The sequence below is a fragment of the Hippopotamus amphibius genome, chromosome 8 (genome assembly GCF_030028045.1).
Source record: "Hippopotamus amphibius kiboko isolate mHipAmp2 chromosome 8, mHipAmp2.hap2, whole genome shotgun sequence".
NCBI classification, from domain to species: Eukaryota; Metazoa; Chordata; class Mammalia; order Artiodactyla; family Hippopotamidae; genus Hippopotamus; species Hippopotamus amphibius.
The window spans coordinates 51,106,023-51,126,609 of record NC_080193.1 but is presented as its reverse complement, the minus strand read 5'-3'; the positions used below and the strand labels follow the sequence as shown (position 1 = coordinate 51,126,609).

General features: G+C 40.8%; 1 protein-coding gene across 1 annotated transcript in view; it reads left to right on the top strand.

Annotated features, from left to right (window-relative positions):
* NCKAP5 (NCK associated protein 5) overlaps positions 1–20,587 on the top strand; it is a 928,785-nt gene that overhangs the window by 700,346 nt on the left and 207,852 nt on the right. Inside the window, exon 8 of the mRNA XM_057745121.1 lies at positions 15,768–15,836. Coding sequence (XP_057601104.1) covers positions 15,768–15,836 — 69 coding nt within the window. The remainder of the gene's footprint in view (positions 1–15,767; positions 15,837–20,587) is intronic.

Genomic DNA, 20,587 nt, shown 5'->3' with positions numbered 1-20,587 from the left:
CTCACTCTGTGTTAGACTGAAGGGTTTCCTTGACTTTTCCTTGGTGGGGTGGGGGCGGGGGGGGAAGGATCAGCAGCTGCAGTGATTTGCTAAAATGTCAGACCTATGCAAGTGACAAAGGTTTGCCAAACAAGTTTGGGTAGAATCAAGAAACAGCATCTTGAAAGCATAAAATAGAAGCATTCATCTCCCTAAACCAATTAATATTTCTTTTTGTAATCCTAGTCGTGGTCTACATCCTTGAGATGCAAGAGTTTTATATGGAAAGGGTCCGAATTACAAATAGTCTGGATCCCTTCCACATCCTAGGCACATTGCAGGGTGTGGGCAAACTAGGGTGCCTGCCTTCGAAGAGCACAGCAGGCAGCGGGATGAATATAGACCATCCTAGACTTCAGTGCGGTGGATATTGTAACAAAAGGGTAAGCAGGATGCTGTGAGAGCATAAAGATAGGGACCTGGCCCAGTGCACCCACAAATCAGTCAGGCAGCTATTTCATGTGTGCAGTTTAGGAAAAACTATGAGTAGCATACTGTTCTTTTCAGCTACCCTACGACTGGTGGAGATTGTTATGATTAAGTCCTTCTAAGCCTTACAGGAAAGCCTAGCAGGTGATCACTTATGATAGGATTTCAAGGTGAAATGCAGTGACCTCTCCAGACCATCCTATATCCCTGCAAACCTGCCCACTTTCTAACTCCTGAAATGCCACAATTAGAGATTCACTCCTTAATCCTCTCTTAAAATGCAAATCCTCTTGATGCTTTGTTTATCAGCTTGGAATCTTAATGTGAATGAAGTGAAGATTGTCTCTCTGAGAGCAGAGTTTTCTGTAGGGAGATGGTGGTTGATAAAGGGGTACCTGGAAATGGGAATAAGGGATGAGAGAGAAGTGACGGGGAAAAGATAGGAAAGGGAGGAGAGGAGCCAGGGCCTGAAGCTAATCTGTATGTGAGGCTGTTTAAAATATCCAGAACCCAGGTCACACTTCTCTTGGCTGAAACCTTCCCAATCAACAGCATGACTTCTATCCTGGCTGATACCCCTCCCCGTGATAAAGCCTGTGAATTGTCCAGGTCCCAGATGGGAATTGTTTTACAAAGGACGGAAGGAAACTTACATTGATCACATTCTACAAAGGGCCAGGCTCTGTGTTAGACGTGTTTCACGCTCATCATCTCATTCATTGCCAGAAGACTGGTCGGTGTTTACTGTCACTCTTGTATATCAAGGAGGAAACCAACTCACAGAGTCCGAGAAGCAGCCTCAAGATCCAAGTAAAGGCTTCCTTGACCTCAAAGGCCAGACCTCTTTCCATTATAAACAAATAAAAAGGAAATTAACAAAGCACTGGGTGGGACTGGGGCCTCCCAGTAGAATCTCTTACTTTCCTCCTAGGGTGATAGATTCTTTTTTTTTTTTTTTTTTTTTTTTTTTTTTTATTATTATTTTATTTTATTTTTTTGGGGGGTACACCAGGTTCAATCAACTGTTTTTATACACATATCCCCATATTCCCTCCCTTCCTTGATGCCCCCCCCTCGATTCCCCCCCACCCTCCCTGCCCCAGTCCTCTAAGGCATCTTCCATCCTCGAGTTGGACTCCCTTTGTTATACAACAACTTCCCACTGACTATTTTACAGTTGGTAGTATATATATGTCTGTACTACTCTCTCGCTTCTTCTCAGTTTCCCCTTCACCCCCCGCCCCCTCCCATACCTCGAGTTCTCCAGTCCATTCCCTGTATCTGCTTCCCTGTTCTTGTCACTGAGTTCATCAGTACCATTTTTAGATTCCGTATATGTGAGTTAGCATACAATATTTGTCTTTCTCTTTCTGACTTACTTCACTCTGTATGACAGATTGTAGTTCTATCCACCTCATTACATATAGCTCCATCTCATCCCTTTTGATAGCTGAGTAATATTCCATTGTATATATATGCCACATCTTCTGTATCCATTCATTTGTTGATGGGCATTTAGGTTGCTTCCATGTCCTGGCTATTGTAAAGAGTGCTGCAATAAACATTATGGTACAAGTTTCTTTTGGGATTATGGTTTTCTTTGGGTATATGCCCAGGAGTGGGATTACTGGATCATATGGTAGTTCTATTTGTAGTTTTTTAAGGAACCTCCAAATTGTTTTCCATAGTGGCTGTACCAACGTACAGTCCCACCAACAGTGCAGGAGAGTTCCCTTTTCTCCACACCCTCTCCAACATTTGTTGTTTGCAGATTTTGTGATGATGGCCATTCTGATTGGTGTGAGGTGATACCTCATTGTGGCTTTGACTTGCATTTCTCTGATGATGAGTGATGTTGAGCATCTTTTCATGTGTTTGTTGGCCATCTGTATGTCTTCTTTGGAGAAATGTCTATTTAGGTCTTCTGCCCATTTGTGGATTGGGTTATTTGCTTTTTTGGTATGAAGCTGCATGAGCTGCTTGTATATTTTGGAGGTTAATCCTTTGTCCGTTGTTTCATAGGCAATTATTTTTTCCCATTCTGAGGGTTGCCTTTTAGTCTTGTTTATGGTTTCTTTTGCTGTGCAAAAGCTTTTAAGTTTCATGAGGTCCCATTCGTTTATTCTTGATTTTATTTCCATGATTCTAGGAGGTGGGTCAAAAAGGATGTTGCTTTGATGTATGTCAAAGAGTGTTCTGCCTATGTTTTCCTCTAGGAGTTTGATAGTGTCTGGCCTTACATGTAGGTCTTTAATCCATTTGGAGTTTATTTTTGTGTATGGTGTTAGGAAGTGTTCTAATTTCATTCTTTTACATGTTGCTGTCCAATTTTCCCAGCACCACTTATTGAAGAGGCTGTCTTTTTTCCATTGTATACTCGTGGCTCCTTTGTCAAAGATAAGGTGCCCATATGTGTTTGGGCTTACTTCTGAGTTCTCTATTCTGTTCCATTGATCTTCCTTTCTATTTTTGTGCCAGTACCATACTGTCTTGATCACTATGGCCTTGTAGTATAGTTTGAAGTCAGGAAGCCTGATTCCACCAACTCCATTTTTCCTTCTCAAGATTGCTTTGGCTATTCGGGGTCTTTTGCGTTTCCATACAAATCGTAAGATTTCTTGCTCTAGTTCTGTGAAAAATGCCATTGGTAATCTGATCGGGATTGCATTAAATCTGTAAATTGCTTTGGGTAGTACAGTCATTTTCACGATGTTGATTCTTCCAATCCAGGAACATGGTATATCCCTCCATCTGTTTATGTCATCTTTGATTTCTTTCATCAATGTCTTAAAGTTTTCTGCATACAGATCTTTTGCCTCCTTAGGCAGGTTTATTCCTAGGTATTTTATTCTTTTGGTTGCAATGGTGAATGGGAGAGTTTCCTTAATTTCTCTTTCTGCTCTTCCGTTGTTAGTGTATAGGAATGCAAGAGATTTCTGTGCATTAATTTTGTATCCTGCTACTTTACTAAACTCATCAATGAGTGCTAGCAGTTTTCTGGTAGAGTCTTTAGGGTTTTCTATATATAGTATCATGTCATCTGCAAAGAGTGATAATTTTACTTCTTCTTTTCCAATTTGGATTCCTTTAATTTCTTTTTCTTCTCTGATTGCTGTGGCTAACACTTCCAAAACTATGTTGAATAACAGTGGTGAGAGTGGACACCCTTGTCTTGTTCCTGTTCTTAGAGGGAATTCTTCCAGTTTTTCTCCATTGAGAACAATGTTGGCTTTTGGTTTGTCATATATGGCTTTTATGATGTTGAGGTAATTTCCTTCTATGCCCATTTTCTGGAGAGCTTTTATCATAAATGGATGTTGAACTTTGTCAAAAGCTTTTTCTGCATCTATTGAAATGATCATATGGTTTTTATCCTTCAATTTGTTGATATGATGTATCACGTTGATTGATTTGCGTATATTGAAGAATCCTTGCATCCCAGGGATAAACCCCACTTGATCGTGGTGTATGATTTTTTTAATGTGCTGTTGCAGTCTGTTAGCTAGTATTTTGTTGAGGATTTTTGCATCTATATTCATCAGTGATATTGGTCTGTAGTTTTCTTTTTTTGTGACATCTTTGCCTGGTTTTGGTATCAGGGTGATGGTAGCCTCATAGAATGAGTTTGGGAGTGCTCCGCCTTCTGCAATATTTTGGAAGAGTTTGAGAAGGATAGGTGTTAACTCTTCTCGAAATGTTTGATAGAATTCGCCTGTGAATCCATCTGGTCCTGGGCTTTTGTGTGTTGGGAGATTTTTAATCACTGCCTCAATTTCTGTACTTGTGATTGGTCTGTTCATGGTTTCTATTTCTTCCTGGTTCAGTCTTGGAAGATTGTATTTTTCTAAGAATGTATCCATTTCTTCCAGGTTATCCAATTGATTGGCATATAGTTGCTTGTAGTAGTCTCTCATGATGTTTTGTATTTCTGAGGTGTCCGTTGTGACTTCTCCTTTTTCATTTCTAATTCTGTTGATTTGCATCTTCTCCCTTTTTTTCTTGATGAGTCTGGCTAATGGTTTATCAATTTTGTTAATCTTCTCAAAGAACCAGCTTTTAGTTTTATTTATTTTTCTTATGGTTTCTTTCCTTTCTTTTTCATTTATTTCTGCTCTGATCTTTACGATTTCTTTCCTTCTGCTCACTTGGGGGTTTCTTTGTTCTTCTTTCTCTAGTTGTTTGAGGTGTAAGGTTAGGTTGTTTATTCGATCATTTTCTTGTTTCTTAAGGTAGGACTGTATTGCTATAAACTTCCCTCTTAGAACTGCTTTTGCTGCGTCCCATAGGTTTTGGGTTGTTGTGTTTTCGTTGTCATTTGTTTCTAGATACTTTTTGATTTCCTCTTTGATTTCTGTAGTGATTCCTTGGTTGTTTAAGAGTGAATTGTTTAGCCTCCATGTGTTTGTATTTTTTGCAGTTTTTTTCCTGTAATTGATATCTAGTCTCATGGCGTTGTGGTCTGAGAAGATGCTTGATATGATGTCAATTTTCTTGAATTTGCTGAGGTTTGATTTGTGACCCAAGATGTGATCTATCCTGGAAAATGTTCCGTGTGCACTTGAGAAGAAAGTGTAGTCTGTTGTTTTTGGATGGAATGTCCTATAAATATCAATTAAGTCGAGATGGTCTAATGTGTCATTTAAAGCTTGTGTGTCTTTATTTATTTTCTGTTTGGATGATCTGTCCATTGATGTAAGTGGGGTGTTCAAGTCTCCCACTATAATTGTGTTACTGTCGATGTCCCCTTTTATAGCTGTTAGCATTTGCCTTATGTATTGAGGTGCTCCTATATTGGGGGCATAGATATTTACCATTGTGATATGTTCTTCTTGGATGGATCCCTTGATCATTATGTAGTGCCCTTCCTTGTCTCTTTTAATAGTCTTTACTTTCAAGTCTAATTTGTCTGATATGAGTATTGCTACTCCAGCTTTCTTTTGACTTCCATTTGCATGGAATATCTTTTTCCATCCCTTCACTTTCAGTCTATATGTATCCCTTGGTCTGAAGTGGGTTTCTTGTAGGCAGCATATAGAAGGGTCTTGTTTTTGTATCCATTCAGCCAGTCTGTGTCTTTTGGTTGGAGCATTTAATCCATTTACATTTAAAGTGATTATTGACATGTGTGTTCCAATGACCATTTTCTTAATTGTTTTGGGTTTGTATTTGTAGGTGTTTTCCTTTTCTTGTGTTTCCTACTTAGAGAAGTTCCTTTATCACTTGTTGTAAGGCTGGTTTGGTGGTGCTGAATTCTCTTAACTTTTGCTTGTCTGGAAAGCTTTTGATTTCTCCCTCAAATCTGAATGAGATTCTTGCTGGGTAAAGTATTCTTGGCTGTAGGTTTCTCTCTTTCAGGACTTTCAGTATATCCTGCCATTCTCTTCTGGCCTGCAGAGTTTCTGTAGAAAGGTCAGCTGTTATCCTGATGGGTTTTCCCTTATATGTTGTTTGTTGCTTTTCTCTTGCTGCTTTTAATATTTTTTCTTTGTGTTGAATTGTCGTTAGTTTGATTAATATGTGTCTTGGTGTATTTCTCCTTGGGTTTATTCTGTATGGGACTCTCTGTGCTTCTTGGACTTGGTTCATTATTTCCTTTCCCATGTTGGGGAAGTTTTCCACTAGAACCTCTTCAAATATTTTCACAGACCCTTTCTTGTTTTCTTCTTCTTCTGGGATGCCTATAATTCGAATGTTGGTACGTTTAAGGTTATCACTGAGGTCTCTGAGGCTGTCTTCTAGTCTTTTTATTTTTTTATCTTTTTCCTGCTCTGTGGCGTTTATTTCTTCCATTCTATCTTCCAACTCACTTATTCGTTCTTCTGCCTCAGTCATTCTGCTGGTTAGAGCATCTAGAGTATTTTTAATTTCAGTTATTTTGTTATCCATTGCTGTTTGTTTTTCTGAGTTCTTATGAACTGTTTCTTGTACTTTCTCTAATTTGTTATCGAGATTTTGTATCATTTTTACTATCATTACTCTAAATTCTTTTTCAGGCATTTTTCCTATTTCCTCCTCATTTATTTGGTCTTGTGGGTTTTTTTCCTGCTCCTTTGCCTGCATGGTGTTTCTTTGTTTCCTCATGGTTGTCCAAGCTTTTGGGGTTGCTTGTCCTGGTGATAGAGGTGTTTATAGAAGACTGTCCAAGCCTCAGACTAATGTCCAAGTATTGGATTAGACGAATATTCAGTCGGCTATGTCAGGTTCTCCGCAGCCCTTTCCGGTGTCCGAGGCCGTCTGCTGGTGTTCAGCTGGTTCTCTGTGGGAATGATTGTGTCCTTCCGTGCATTCCCAATGCATCTGTGGAGAGGGATGCACTCCACGTCTCTCTACTTCGCCGCCATCTTTTTCTCCCTAATCAGGGTGATAGATTCTTAACCACTGCGCCACTTAGGAAGCCCCGAGGGTGATAGATTCTTCTTACCATTCCAACTGCCTACCAACTCCGTACATGGATTTCTAACTATCCCCATACGCAAGAAAATTATCGAGGTTTTTTTGTTTGTGTTATGAAAGCATTACCTTTTATTCTTTTCCAGATACAATGTAATATCAAATAATGTTTTCCCAAATCACACACATTTTTTTCTGTTCTGCACACAGATACACACACACACACACACACACACACACACACACAGACATGTCCTCTCAGGGGCTATTTCCCCCAATGAGAATCACTGATCGAGGGGGAGAGAGGCAGACTCATAAACAGAGTAAGAGAAAGCAAAATACAAAACTGTATAATGTTTTTATCTATATGTAGTGAAAATCATTATAGTAGGTGCTGTATTCAAAATTTGCAGATGGTACATTGTGGAAGTAAAGAAAGGCATCTATTCTACCTCAGGAGACTTGTGAAGGCTTCTTGGTGGTGAAGAAAAACATGGTGACTACCTCCAATTCCAGAGAAGCATTAAGAAACTCCTAAACAGTTCAAAGGAGGTGGTAGCTAGGGTGAGACGGGGGTAACGACTGCCTTCATTTTGAGGCTCATTCCCCTGAGACACTAGTTCTCCAAGTGTGGTCCCCAGACCAGCAGCAGCATCACCTGGAAACTTATTAGAGATGCACATTCTCAGGTCCTGCCCTAAATACACTGAATCCAAACCCTAGGGATGGTACCCAACATCTGTGATCTAACAAGCACACCAGGTCATCCTGATGCATACTCAAGTTTGCCAACCCCTGGTCTAAAACCCTATCCAAGGATTTAAATTCTGGAAATACATAGAGGTTTTGTTGAGAAGTGTTTTCTACTCAACTCTTTAAAAATGAACCTACAGACGTGTCCTGCATAACATGTTCTCATTGCTTGGGATCCTGAACTTCTTGAGACATGGATGCTATTTTATTTGAATTTAGGTCCCCCGGGCCTTGTGCTGGGCCTATACTTACTGGGCATCCCTCAGGTTAGTTTAGTGCAAGAGTAATGACATTTTGGTGGTGTGTCTGTGCGTGTATGGGCTCAAAGATTCCTTCTAAGCCTTCCATGAATGTGTGTCTTATTCCTGTGGTGGACAGGCAGAGCTTATAACTATTTCCTGAAATTTTCTAAAATGACAAAATTTGCCTCCAAGATGCACAGCAGCCCTAGACATTGCCCAGGTGTGGAGACTGTAGCTCTTAAATACATTCAGTGGGAAACACCCTTTGGCCAGCTACCCGCCCCCCCCAAAAAAAAAAAAACATGGCCACCACAGTGACCAGACATAAGATGAATGATCCAGAAACCCCATAAGTTTTAGTGGATGAGGTGAAGGGAAGGAGATTCAATACCCAGGTCCAGTTCTTAATGTATTCACGCTTTCTGTCGCTTTACAAGATGAAAATGTGCACACTTGGATGGCATGCCTTGTGGCATGGCTAGCCACTCCCATGAAGCTTTCTCCTTAGATAGCTTCCAAAATAGAACAGACTCCATTGTAATTAAGGATATTTGGGGCATCTCTGTTTTGCTTGGAAGGCTGAATCTGAAGTTTCTCATACGGAATGAAGTTGTTAGGACGGTGCTATAATGGGCAACTGGGGTATTTAACTGAAGTGTCACAGGATGCTGCTGCAGAGGCACAGTCATAAAAACGTGTGCTTTCCCACCTTTGGGGCCCAACCATGATTTTTGAGAAATTCCTTTTTCCTGACCTCGTTCTGACCTGTGTGCCTTTGCTGAGTTGAAGGGTTTTCAGCAAGCTGGGCAAATGTCATTCCGAAAAAGACCAGCTGTTACAGAAGGGAAACCACAGGGATGCAGCCCTTTTAACTATTGTGAATTGGAGTTTTTCTTCTCTTTCTTGTTTCCCTTTAGAACACATCCTTCTCTTTCCACCTTCTTCTTTCCTCCATAAAACAAATGATAAAGCAAGGGTGGTAAAAACTAATCTTTGGGGAATCTGAGTGAAAGGTATAGAAGAATTCTTTGCGATGTCTTTGAAACATTTTTGTACATCTGAAATTACTTTTTTAATTTAAATATGTCCCGTTTAGGTGTTTAGGTTCACATCTTAGCCAGACCAGAAAAAATGAGTAGAATTTAGAAAAGCCAATGGGCAAGTGAAGCATATTCCATCTAGAGCAGCAGAACCAAAGGTGTAGCCTGGGGAATGAGAACTTGAACTTCATGAGATAGACAAGGGCTGGGCCTGACCTGAGAGATGGCATATGCTATGTAGCAGCAAATATGTTTGCATAGATGAGTGGGGACAGAGTGTAAGAGGTGAAAATCCTACAGTAGAGCTATTATTTTATGCAAAGGAAAGTTTTTTATGCAGAACTATTTTTAACTTTGATCTGTGGAAAAGGATACTGTCTTAGTCTGTTCAGGCTGCTATAACAAAATACCACAGAATGAGTAGTTTATAAATAACAGAAATTTATTGCTCTCAGTTCTGGAGGCTGGGAAGTCCAAGATCAAGACCCCAGCATGGTCAAGTTCTGGCTAGGGTCCTCTTTTAGGTTCATAGCCGGCACCTTCTTGCTGTGTCCTCACTGGAGGAAGAGGTGGTGCTAGCAGTCCTCAGAGGCTCCTTTGTAAGGATTCTAATCCCCTTCGTGAGGGCTCCACCCTCATGATCTACTCACCTTTCAAAGGTCCCACCCCCTAATACCATCACATCAGGCATTAGCATTTCCACATATGAATTTGAGGAGGACACAGTCAACCATAGCAGATGTATTAAGCATATTTACAGTATAGAAAGATTCAAACATACTAAACACTTAGAGAATTAACGTAGAGCAGTGCTTTAGAAGCATCGGTCCATCTGATCATTTGTAAGCTCTGGCCAGCATGTCTATTCACAGAGCAGGACCTCTAAGAAACATAGTTTCTTTAAAATGTATATTAATATTAAACATACATTAATTCAACAACAATGTAAATCAACTATACTTCAATTAAAAACATTTTAACATATGTTAATTCATTTTCCACAGTAAACCAAAGCAACATAGATTTACTCTACATAGCTCTTCCATTTTATAAAGATATTTAAGGACTTTAGGAATGAAATCAGAAACATATTTAGATCCCTATAATTTGGAGTCATGAGGAAACCACACAGAGCAGGAAATCCTCTAAATCAGGGACTAAATCGGGCACAAGTTCTTGATTGTTGTGTAAGACAAAGCTGAACCCTAAGACCCACTGTCACATTTAATTGAACACTCTAATGACGTCCTCTGAGTACCCTGCTTTAATAACATACTTATTTTCAGTGGACAAAATCCATGTTGTTGTTCTGTCATTCTCAGTAGTGACTCGACATTTTCTCTTTCCCTCTCTGCCTCTCTCTCTCCCATCCCTGCCATACAAATAGTCAGTGTCTCTTTAAATCACATTTAATTAAGTTTTCATTTTTCTTTTTCTGTTTTTTCCCCTGTTGTCTCATGTCGATAGCAGGTTAATCCTGAATTTCTAATAAATGCAAATGGATTAAAGAAAATCATGAGTTCAAGATTATTTTAACTTCACCAGCATAATTGTTAATATCTCCATCATCCCCTGGGATATGTAGGATTACATCAATTAAATTGGTCTCTGTAACTGAACACATTAACCATAAATGTGACTGCTGTGTCTTCCCCAGCATCCTTTAGGTATTTAATTTGCTTGCCTGTAATAGATTGTCAGAGCAATAAATGTAAGGCAACTAAGGTAAATGCTGTAATGATGGTAATTACCTGAATGGATCGATTGGAGTGTTATTGCAACGTGTTATTGTGGGTAGAAGCGAGATACCGACATCCCATATACTTTCCCGTTTTCAACTTTATTTCCTTACACATTTTTTCCCAAGATTGTTCACGTGAAAGCAACATAAACTGGCATTGCTATTCTCTCCTTTACCTCTCCCCATCATCCTTTGTGCTGTTGCTTTACTAAAACCAGCAGACCCCAGGAAAGCTAAATTTCTCCAAAGAGAGCAGTGACTTTATAAAGTTGAAATTCTGACAGTTTCTCCATGATTCATGGTATCCAGATATTTGAACCGGAAGTCACTTTGTAGACTGGCTATAGATTGGCAGAGTTTGTTACCTTCACTTATTAACTACTAAAGAACTGTCATCCCAGAGAGGTTCAATGACGTGTTGAAGGTTATACAACCTGCTGTTGCCACGTGAACGGCACGGGGGCAGAACCGGCCCTCCCACCCGGGCTGGGTGGGGAGCTGAGGGGTTATACCAGCTGCAGGTCTGAAGGGGGCCAGAGCAAGCCCTGGAGGAAGCAAAAAGCAAGGCAGGAAACGTTTTCCATTTGGTTTGGGTGGGGAATGAAATGATGGAACCGTCTAGGGACAACCAGTACTTGAAAATCCAAACAGGTGATCAGCACGCGGGTGGAAGGACTGGGCTGTGTGGCAGATGTCTGTCCATGATGAGGATGGAAAGAACGTGGCAGGGCCCCACCTGAGGGACAGGAGTGTTGGGGAATGGGGGGCGGGAGGGGTGTTGCTAAAACAGGGATTTGAGCCAGAGGAAAAGGTTAAAGCAAAGTATTAGGATTGAAACTTGAAGAAGAAACAGGGGTTTGAATCCTTGGACTTGAAAGATGATGACTAGGTCGAGATGACCCGACAGTGGCATCCAAACAGACTGTTTCCCATCAGTTTGCTTCAATTTTTGCGCCCCGTCCTAGTTCAATGACATGACACCATGGTGAGTTTCATTGTTAAGTAATAACGGGCCTAAATCTGAGACTTTGTATACATCTGCCCAAAAAACCCCAACAACATTCAAATCATTAAAGCACAAATAAAACCACACAGAACCCACACCTTCTGTGTTACCAGAAAACAGAACACTAGCACTTCAAATTGCTGTACATAGAAAAACAAACACCAAATACCCACAGCACTACCCACAGCAAGCCTCTGTGTCCCAGGGCGGGGTGATAGCAGAGGGTACAAGCAAAGCACTCCCAGGATGAGGAGATCTGACACCACGAGCTCAAATCGCAGTACTGGCAGGACTTGAAAACGTGCAGGACCTAAGGTGACCATCTCAGCGAGGCAGTGATTCTGGGGAGAAGGAAGCTGAGAGAAAAGGTACCGTTTGGAGATGTGATTGTGAAGGGAAAAAGGTGAAGGAAAATTTCAAGATGCTATGGAAATAAAAGAATAAGATCCGCCTTCCCAATCATCTTCAGTAAAGAGGCTAAAACAAGGATATAGGGGGCAAGGATGGAGGAAGAGTATGTTAAAGTGATAAACTCTGCTAAAACAGAAAGAATGTAACTGGAAAGTTGGTAGAAAAAAGGAGTGAGGGGGAAACAGTTGATTGTTGCATATGTAATAGGAGGGGGCAAGGCATGGGATTGTAACTAGATGGTGACAACAAAGGGCCCTGAGAGAGAGTCTGTGAGAGGTGGATGGGTGGCGTTGAAGGGATAGGAGAGGAAGTGCACCGCCCTCCTTTTAGTATTGCTTTGACTTCTGGAATCATGTTCATGTTTCCCATATTCAAAAAATAAAATGAAACCAACAAGAAGAGGAGACATGAAAATTGAATACTATCAGAAACAAATGAAGCGAATTTCAAAGTAAATTTTCAAATAAATAGCATAACCACACTAAATTGGGAGGAGTGGGGAAGAGCCAGACGCGTATCTTTTGAACACAATGTTTTTATTATATATCTGCATTCTAAAGGAAAAAGAAATTGTGAATTTTTCTTGGTACTATTTTTTGTAGTGTGACCATTTTGTACCCACTGTGGGATTGAAGAAGTAAATAACTGTAATGATGTCAGCAGCCCATGCTCTCACTCTAGATAAAGGAAGATACAGATATGAAAAGGGGGGGGACAAGGAGGGATTCTATGGGTGTGTGTGGGGGGGATGTGTTTAGGGAGAGAGAGAGGGGAAGAGAGGAAGAGAAAGAAGGAGAGATCCTTCCTTCCACTGAAAGGGACTAGAAGCAGTGATTCCTCAGTAGTAATTGGCACACACTGATATCCAGATCTTAGTTTCCAAATATCATTCCCCAACTAAAAAGAAGCAGAATTCCTTGGAGAAACGGCTAATTCCAGGGATGAGGCAACAAACAAGCAAAATGGGCATGGAACATTCCCCTGTACCAAAAAAAGAAAGAATATTTTTTTAAAAAGTAGGAAATATGCCAAAGGACACAGCTTAAAGAGATTTGCTTTCCCAAAGCTGAGAAAATTTGAGCATCAAAATAAATACCGAGAGTAAAGACATAACCCTATGAATATAAAAGAATCCATGTATAAATAGAAAAAAAAATGCTTCCTTATGATATCATGCAAACTTGTGAATGTAGGTAGAAAAATGGTAGAAATCATCATTTTCAGCCAAAGTAATGATTGATTCAGGCAGGATTCATTGATGGTTGCTAAAATAAGTAGATAAAAGTTTGAGGTGGAATAGGAGATTTTCACAGTCCCAAAGTATTGATACCTACCCCCAATTTACTTATTAATTACAAAAAGAAAGATAGTAAATTTATAGTGGAGAGATTTAGCAGACCCCACCTTAACCAAGTGATCAAAGTTAACATGTCCAATTGTGGGACAGATGGACATCATATGATTCTGATACGACACACTGAGAAGGACTCAGTATCATTTCTGTGCCATTACTGCCAGGTTTGCAGGAGGACACTTGAAAGAAACCCAAATTAAGGGGCATTCCACAAAATAATTGCCCTCTACTCCTCAAAAATAAAAAAGAGGGAGGAAGGAAGGGAGGGGAGGGAGGGAGGGAAGGAAGGAGGGATCAACAGCATAGAAGACAACTCTTCCAGACTACATGATCTTGCATGAGTGACAAATAGATGACTTGTCAGTCATCCAAGAGGATCCTGATCCTGGAGAGCATTCTGGATTGGATGAAAACTTTGCCATGATGATATTATTGGGACAATGGATGGATTTGGAATATGGGCTATAGATCAGATTGTGGTGCTGTATTCATCGACGTTGTATTTCCTGACTTTGAAAACTATACTGTGGTTGACTTCATTATTGGGAAACACACACAGAAGTAGTTAGGGATAAAGAGCTTACTCTCAAGTTGCAGGGAAAAAAATTGAAAGACAAAGAAAATGGTGCAGAAAATGTGGCAAAATGTTAACACCTGGCGAGGAAAGGGTATGTGGCAGTTCATCATACCATTCTTGCAAATCATCTGTAAGTGTGAAATTTTTTCCAAATAAAAAGTTTTAAAAAATCTGATGGAAAGAAACTGTAATGGGAAAATGTGGAGCTATGTACCTCCTAACAATCATACCATACTTTTGAAAAAAATGATTTAGGGATCTGTACACCCACTTCTAAATGTCAAGGAGGGCTGTCCTGAGGAGTGGGTAGAGCCAGGTTTGCTTGGGAGATTCGGATGGTTGGCCGCTGTGGCAGCCATGGGACTGGTTAACATACAGTTCAGGATGTAGGCTGGGACCGGCAGTGGCCAGAGTGAACCCAGGTCACCAGACGCAGAGGGCAATTCTCATGCCACCATCCCATGCTTCTTCTAAAACCTAGTGTGCTTACACTGAGTACTTTTGTTCCCTTATTAGTCTGCTGGTAACCTAGTAATCACATTCAACCTAGGATCCTATAGTAACTTATTTAACATTAAGGTACCTACAAGGCTCTGAGGAGCAGGAAAGCAATACTTTTAAAAAGGCAGGGTAATGATGTTTATTGCAGCACTATTTACAATAGCCAGGACATGGAAGCAACCGAAATGCCCATCAACAAATGAATGGATAAAGAAGATGTGGCATATATATACAATGGAATATTACTCAGCTATAAAAAGGGATGAGATGGAGCTATATGTCATGAGGTGGTTAGACCTAGAGTCTGTCATACAGAGAGAAGTAAGTCAGAAAGAGAAAGACGAATATTGTATGTTAACTCACACATACAGAATCTAAAAATGGTACTGATGAACTCAGTGACAAGAACAGGGATGCAGATGCAGAGAATGGACTGGAGAACTCGAGGTTTGGGGGGGGCGGGGGGGTGAAGGGGAAGCTGAGACAAAGTGAGAGTGTAGCACAGACATATATATACTACCAACTGTAAAACAGCCAGTGGGAAGTTGTTGTATAACAAAGGGAGTCCAACTCAAGGATGGAAGATGCCTTAGAGGACTGGGACGGGGAGGGTGGGGGGGACTCGGGGGGGGGGGAGTCGAGGGAGGGAGGGAATATGGGGATATGTGTATAAAAACAGATGATTGAACTTGGTGTACCCCCAAAAAAATAATAAATAAATAAAATTAAAAAAAAAAAAAAGGCAGGGTAGGCATGAGGGACTCTTAGGTATGGTGCAATTCTTAAATTTCTTGTTGTAGTCTCATGTTCAAAAGTCATTGATTAACCAGGAAAACAATGTGTTTAGTTTGCTTTTGGAATTATGCTTTCGTGAATTTACCTGAGATTCTCTTATATGACCTAAACAAATACCAGGTTGTGAAACTGTGACAGGTCTTAATGAAGTGGATTAAGGCATTTCTTCCATTTACATTTACATAGAATGAAATAAACATTGTAATCTTTTTTACAGAACTCTCTGGCATCAGGCCATGATTCGATTTTCTACCTGTTCAGAATATCAACTTTTGCATTTCTTTAGATGGTAATGCCTTTTGGAGAACGATAAGACCAGGGTCATCCCTGAGAGATTTATAATAGTACTTAGAGCAGACTTGCCAAAGAGTCTTCTACAAGATTGTTTTGGATCCTGAGGAGATATATTTAGTAACTGTACTGAAGAAGTTGTCACATAACACAACATTTCATTGATTTATTTGTATTATTTTTGTATCTTTACTGCAGGCAGAGAATTCAGCATTGGCTTTGGAAAATGAAAATCAAAGAGAACAGTATGAGAGATGTCTCGACGAGGTAAGGGGAACAGGGAGATTGTAGATAAGATGCTGGACTATTTAGGATTCCCTACGTCAGATCTTAATACGTGTGTGTTACCAGTCTCCAGAGGACATTAGCATTTTCTCCTTCAAAGGAAGGTTGTAAACATGTGGATGTAGAGAAGGAAGGTCAGTCAGTCCCCTCCCCCTCCCTCCCTATATCCTTATACAGGCATCTGCAAGTTCCTTTTGGTTATTGTTTAATATTCTTGGGGCATAGGTTGGGAGATGCTTCACTGTATGATAAATTCCTCCTGTCCAGTAAGTGCAATCCCAGTCTGTGAATGAGAAAAGCCACCACAGGGCACGCTGCATCGTCGCCAATTGGATGCCATTTCTGAAAAAGCAAATCCTTGATAGAGTGGGTGGGGACGATGTTCATAGTTGGCAGCCAGAGGGAAAAAATCAGTAGATTGAGAGCAAGTCAAGGAGAGAAAGGGAAGTGAGGAAGAAAATTTGAGCAGAATGGGAAGAGACAGGGCCACGTGCATGAGTGAACTGGAGAAATATGATTTGACGATAAAGAAGAGATGAAGGTGGAGATGGTGGGCGTCACAGAGTTCGGGAGAGGGGAGGGGAAATTGAAGTGTGTGCAGGGCCCTGGTTTTCCTCTCAGCCATCCCCTCACATGGCACCAGGGATCCTAGCACCCATCCCTCCTGGGTCATGCAGCCAGGACTGGCTATTGGCCTCCCTGACAAGCTGTCATCTGGGACTTGGTTGGTGATTGGAGTTACTCATTTGATGGGATGACTTTTCTAGTCATCTGCCCGATACCCTACAACTTGCACATATCCTTCTAGGAGATTCAGTTTAAGAGTTGTTATGATATGGCTGATGGATTTTAAGAAAATAAAAAATTACTTTCCAAGTTCCACTACCTTACCAGTGGAAACTGGCAATATATCTCAGTGTTCTCCTCACCAACAATTGGGAAAATCTTTTCCAACAAATGCTCTTAAACTTCCTTACCCCTTCTCTCCCCCTGATACCCTCCTTGACTCTCCCAGAGAGTGATGGGTTAAATGACAAAGAACACAGGTTCACATCCCAGTTAGGGCATCATCACCTCCTCCATATATTTCTCTTCTCCCTTGAAAGTAGAAATGGTGTTTCCCTCAAAGTTCCACATGTGCTTGACATTTTCCTACACCGTTGCTTCTCGAAATGGGATCCCTGGACTGACAGCATCAGCCTCATCTGGGAACTTGTTAGAAATACAAATTCTTAAGTCCTATCCCCGGCCGTAGAGAATCAGAGACTCTGGGAGTGGAGGTGGGCCTGGCTGTGCTGTGTCAGCAGGCTCTCCAGGTGATACTGTTGAACCCTACAAATGGGGAGCCATTATCCTCATAACACAGACCACTTTCCTTCACAGCTGCTTGTTGAAGAACACTCAGAATGTCCCCAGAAAATTGTTTAGTTATTTAATATTTTAATAGTTTCATATCTCCAGCCATAAATATTAGGTACTGAAGCAGAATGATGTTTGCACTCCTCTGCCCTGTCAAGACTTAAAAAAGGACTCAGAATAATCTTTATAATGTCTAAAGTTAAAAGAATCACTCAAGTAAGCTGACATAAAAGGGGAAGTGATGACTCAAAGTCTAGTGAGGGCAGCTCAGGCCCCTCACCCCTGTTCCCCAGGCTCTTTGTCCAATCAAAGTTTAGGGCGAGAAAGACCAAATAGATCCAAGGATATTTAAAGGAACAGTTGTTACCCTTGGGTTATATGTATTGATCAGAAAAGTTCCACTTTAACGTCCTGCACAGAAATTTCCAATGAGACTTAATCCACATTCAGAAGTCAAATTTAGGTGAATCACACCACAGAAATTTCTTATTTGTCACAATTTTCCCACAAGTCATCCCTCCCTGTCACTCAAAAAGCTCCCAGCATTTCTTTTTGGAAACTCACAGTCTGTTTTCTGTAAGTCCCCTATGCCTGCATTCCGAAGGTTTCATTAAAATGTGTCTGGTGAAACGGAAGTTTTCACCCACAAAATCATTTAGTATAAAGTTTCCACTGAAAACAGAATTTTCAGAGGGAGAATCCCTGTTCTTAATTGCAAAAATAAACAGTTGCCAAGAGGTGATTTGCAACAAAGAGACACCTCTGAGCAGTACAAATGTCTTGTATTCATGAATCCTGGCCCCTGATTACACATGCCTGTTGTTTTGTAACTAATTGCATGAGGGTAGACAATCCATTTCCATGCATTGTAAGAGAACACTCTCAAAGGGGTACTTGAATGTAGTAATAATGCCAACTGGAAATTCTTTTCAAGGCTTTTTATACTAATTAGACAAACTAACAAGGTAAGGCCTCATGTAAGTTATTTCCTTGCTAGTGGGTTTCATAAAACACACAGGTGGATAAAATGTAAATTTGAAGTGTTCTTCAATCCCTTTTGTACTGATTGTTATTTTCTGGGAGGTGAAGAACGTATTGAGGATTTTGGGAAAGCCCTTGGGAGTCGGAGACTCCCTCTGTGTGTTCTAATAAAAGGATATGTTTATTCAGAAGAAACAGACACACATCCATAGACACACACACACACACGCACACAGGCACACCCATTGCCACTTCACCACCACCTCTGCTGCCACCCAAGCCCTCATCTCCTTGCCTTGCAATACAAAAGCAAAACCAATGACCAATCTTGATTTCTTTCAGGGGCATTGGAAGTTTTCATGTTTGAATCTAGCGTCTTTGTCCAGCTGTTTGACAGCTCGCTGGCAAGCAGTGAAGAGCTGTTTATTCTCAGTATCACCTTGGCCAGTTCCTTTAAGACCAATTTATTCCCAAGTAGAAAAGTATAATGACACATACCATCTCCTCAAACCACTGCCTTGCTTTTAGATGAATTCAGCGGTGCCCTCCAAACCTTTCGTGGGTATCAACCTTGCCCAGGCCCTGGGATCTCCAGGTGCCCCCAGCCTAGCAGGAGAAGTGAGGGGGGTGGTTAATCCTAGACGAAGGAGGTGAGGGAAACTCACAGAGGAAATAGGCTGCACTGGGTCTTGGAGAACATACAGCACAGTCACCAAAGGGCAGGCAGAGCTGTGGGCAGGTGGGAGGTGAAAGGGGCAGAACTGAAAGGGCGTCTTTAGCAGAAAGAGCTGGAGCTAGTGAAGTCTGAGATCTAGAAAGGTGAGTGGTTCTCACTCTTACTGGCACATGAGACTTACCTGGGGAACCTCTGGCTGTCCCCACCCCTCAGAGATTCTGATCAGATTCTGCTCTAGAGTGGAACCTGCGTATTAGAATTTTTTTAAGCACTCCAGAGGCTTATAATATTCACCCAAGATTAAGAACCACTACCCTTAGGTCTCTGACTGTGTGCTTTAGAGAGCATTTTCAGAAAGCATCTGTAAGAGAATGAAAGCTCCACCAAAGTGGCTGTGATGATAGAAGAGCCATGTGGACCCATGTGGAAATTTAGAGTTATTTCCAATTCCTTAACAGTGTCTGAGCAAAAACTACACCCTATCCCACTGTTTCTCAGAGTGTGCTTCTGGACCCCTTGTGTATCAGAAAGATGTGTCTCGATTGCTAAAAATGTGATTCTTCAAACTCACTCAGCTGCTCTTAAGCAGATTGAGGGGTGAGGAAATTGGCAATTTGAACAAACTTCCCAGGCGAAGCTTTTGTGCACAGAAATTGAAGAACCTGCCTCCCCATCAGGCCATAGGAGTTGGACCAGAGTTCATAGTCAGCCAGGGTGCCTTAGTATTTGAGTTCTTCTCTGACTTTTCCATGCTCTACACTTCAGAGCACAAGGGCAGGGAAAAGCAGACCTCTGGGTATAGTTCAGAAAAAATAAAAAAGCATCAGAATTTCTTTTAAACCAAGGCTAACTAAAGGCAGAAGCAGGTTAAGAACAGCTCTTACTTTTCCTTGTAGTTCCTATGCTATATGGCAAGACTGGATTATGGAATCATTATCAGATATTGTCATTGTATATCCCCCATCTGGGACCTAAGTCATCTTTAAGATCAATGTCTTCATAAATACAGATGGAAGATGATCCTGCTCATGGCTCTCACATGCTTCAGGTGTGCATTTCATGTCCGTTTCATGAATGGATCATAAAATCAACCAATAAGCCACTTCTTATGCCTGCTCTAGACTCTAACCACTGTGGGCAGCACCTGTGTTTTCATTAACATTATTTCTCCAAGATCCAGCACAATTCTTGGCCCAGACTAGGTCACTTAATGCATATTTGTTGAATAACTATATGAACGATTGGAGATTATCAGCAGCAAATTAATTTCCAAATTAGTTTTCACTGAAATCCCACATACATATTTAGATGAATTTCCCCCACTCCCAGGGTCTTACAGGATTTTTTCTTACAGAGAAAATAAATAATATAGGTGCTTAGTGATTTTTATTTACATATGCATTTTACATACACATACACACACACACACACACACACACACACACAGAGACACACACAAACTTCATCCCTTTACAAATAAAAGCCCTTCTTCTCAAACCATCCTTCCTTAACTGCTTGCCTGAAAATGTATTTTAGTTTCTGAAGTTTGATCAGATTCAGATTTAACATTTTTGGGGTGACAGCTTTTGATCAGGTACTACCCAAGGCGGTTTCTCTGATGATGTCTATCATCTTATGCTTTTTATTTTCACAATTTTAGAGGCAGACAGTTCCCCTGCTTTACAGATGAGAAAAATCAGGTTTTCTGTATACATAT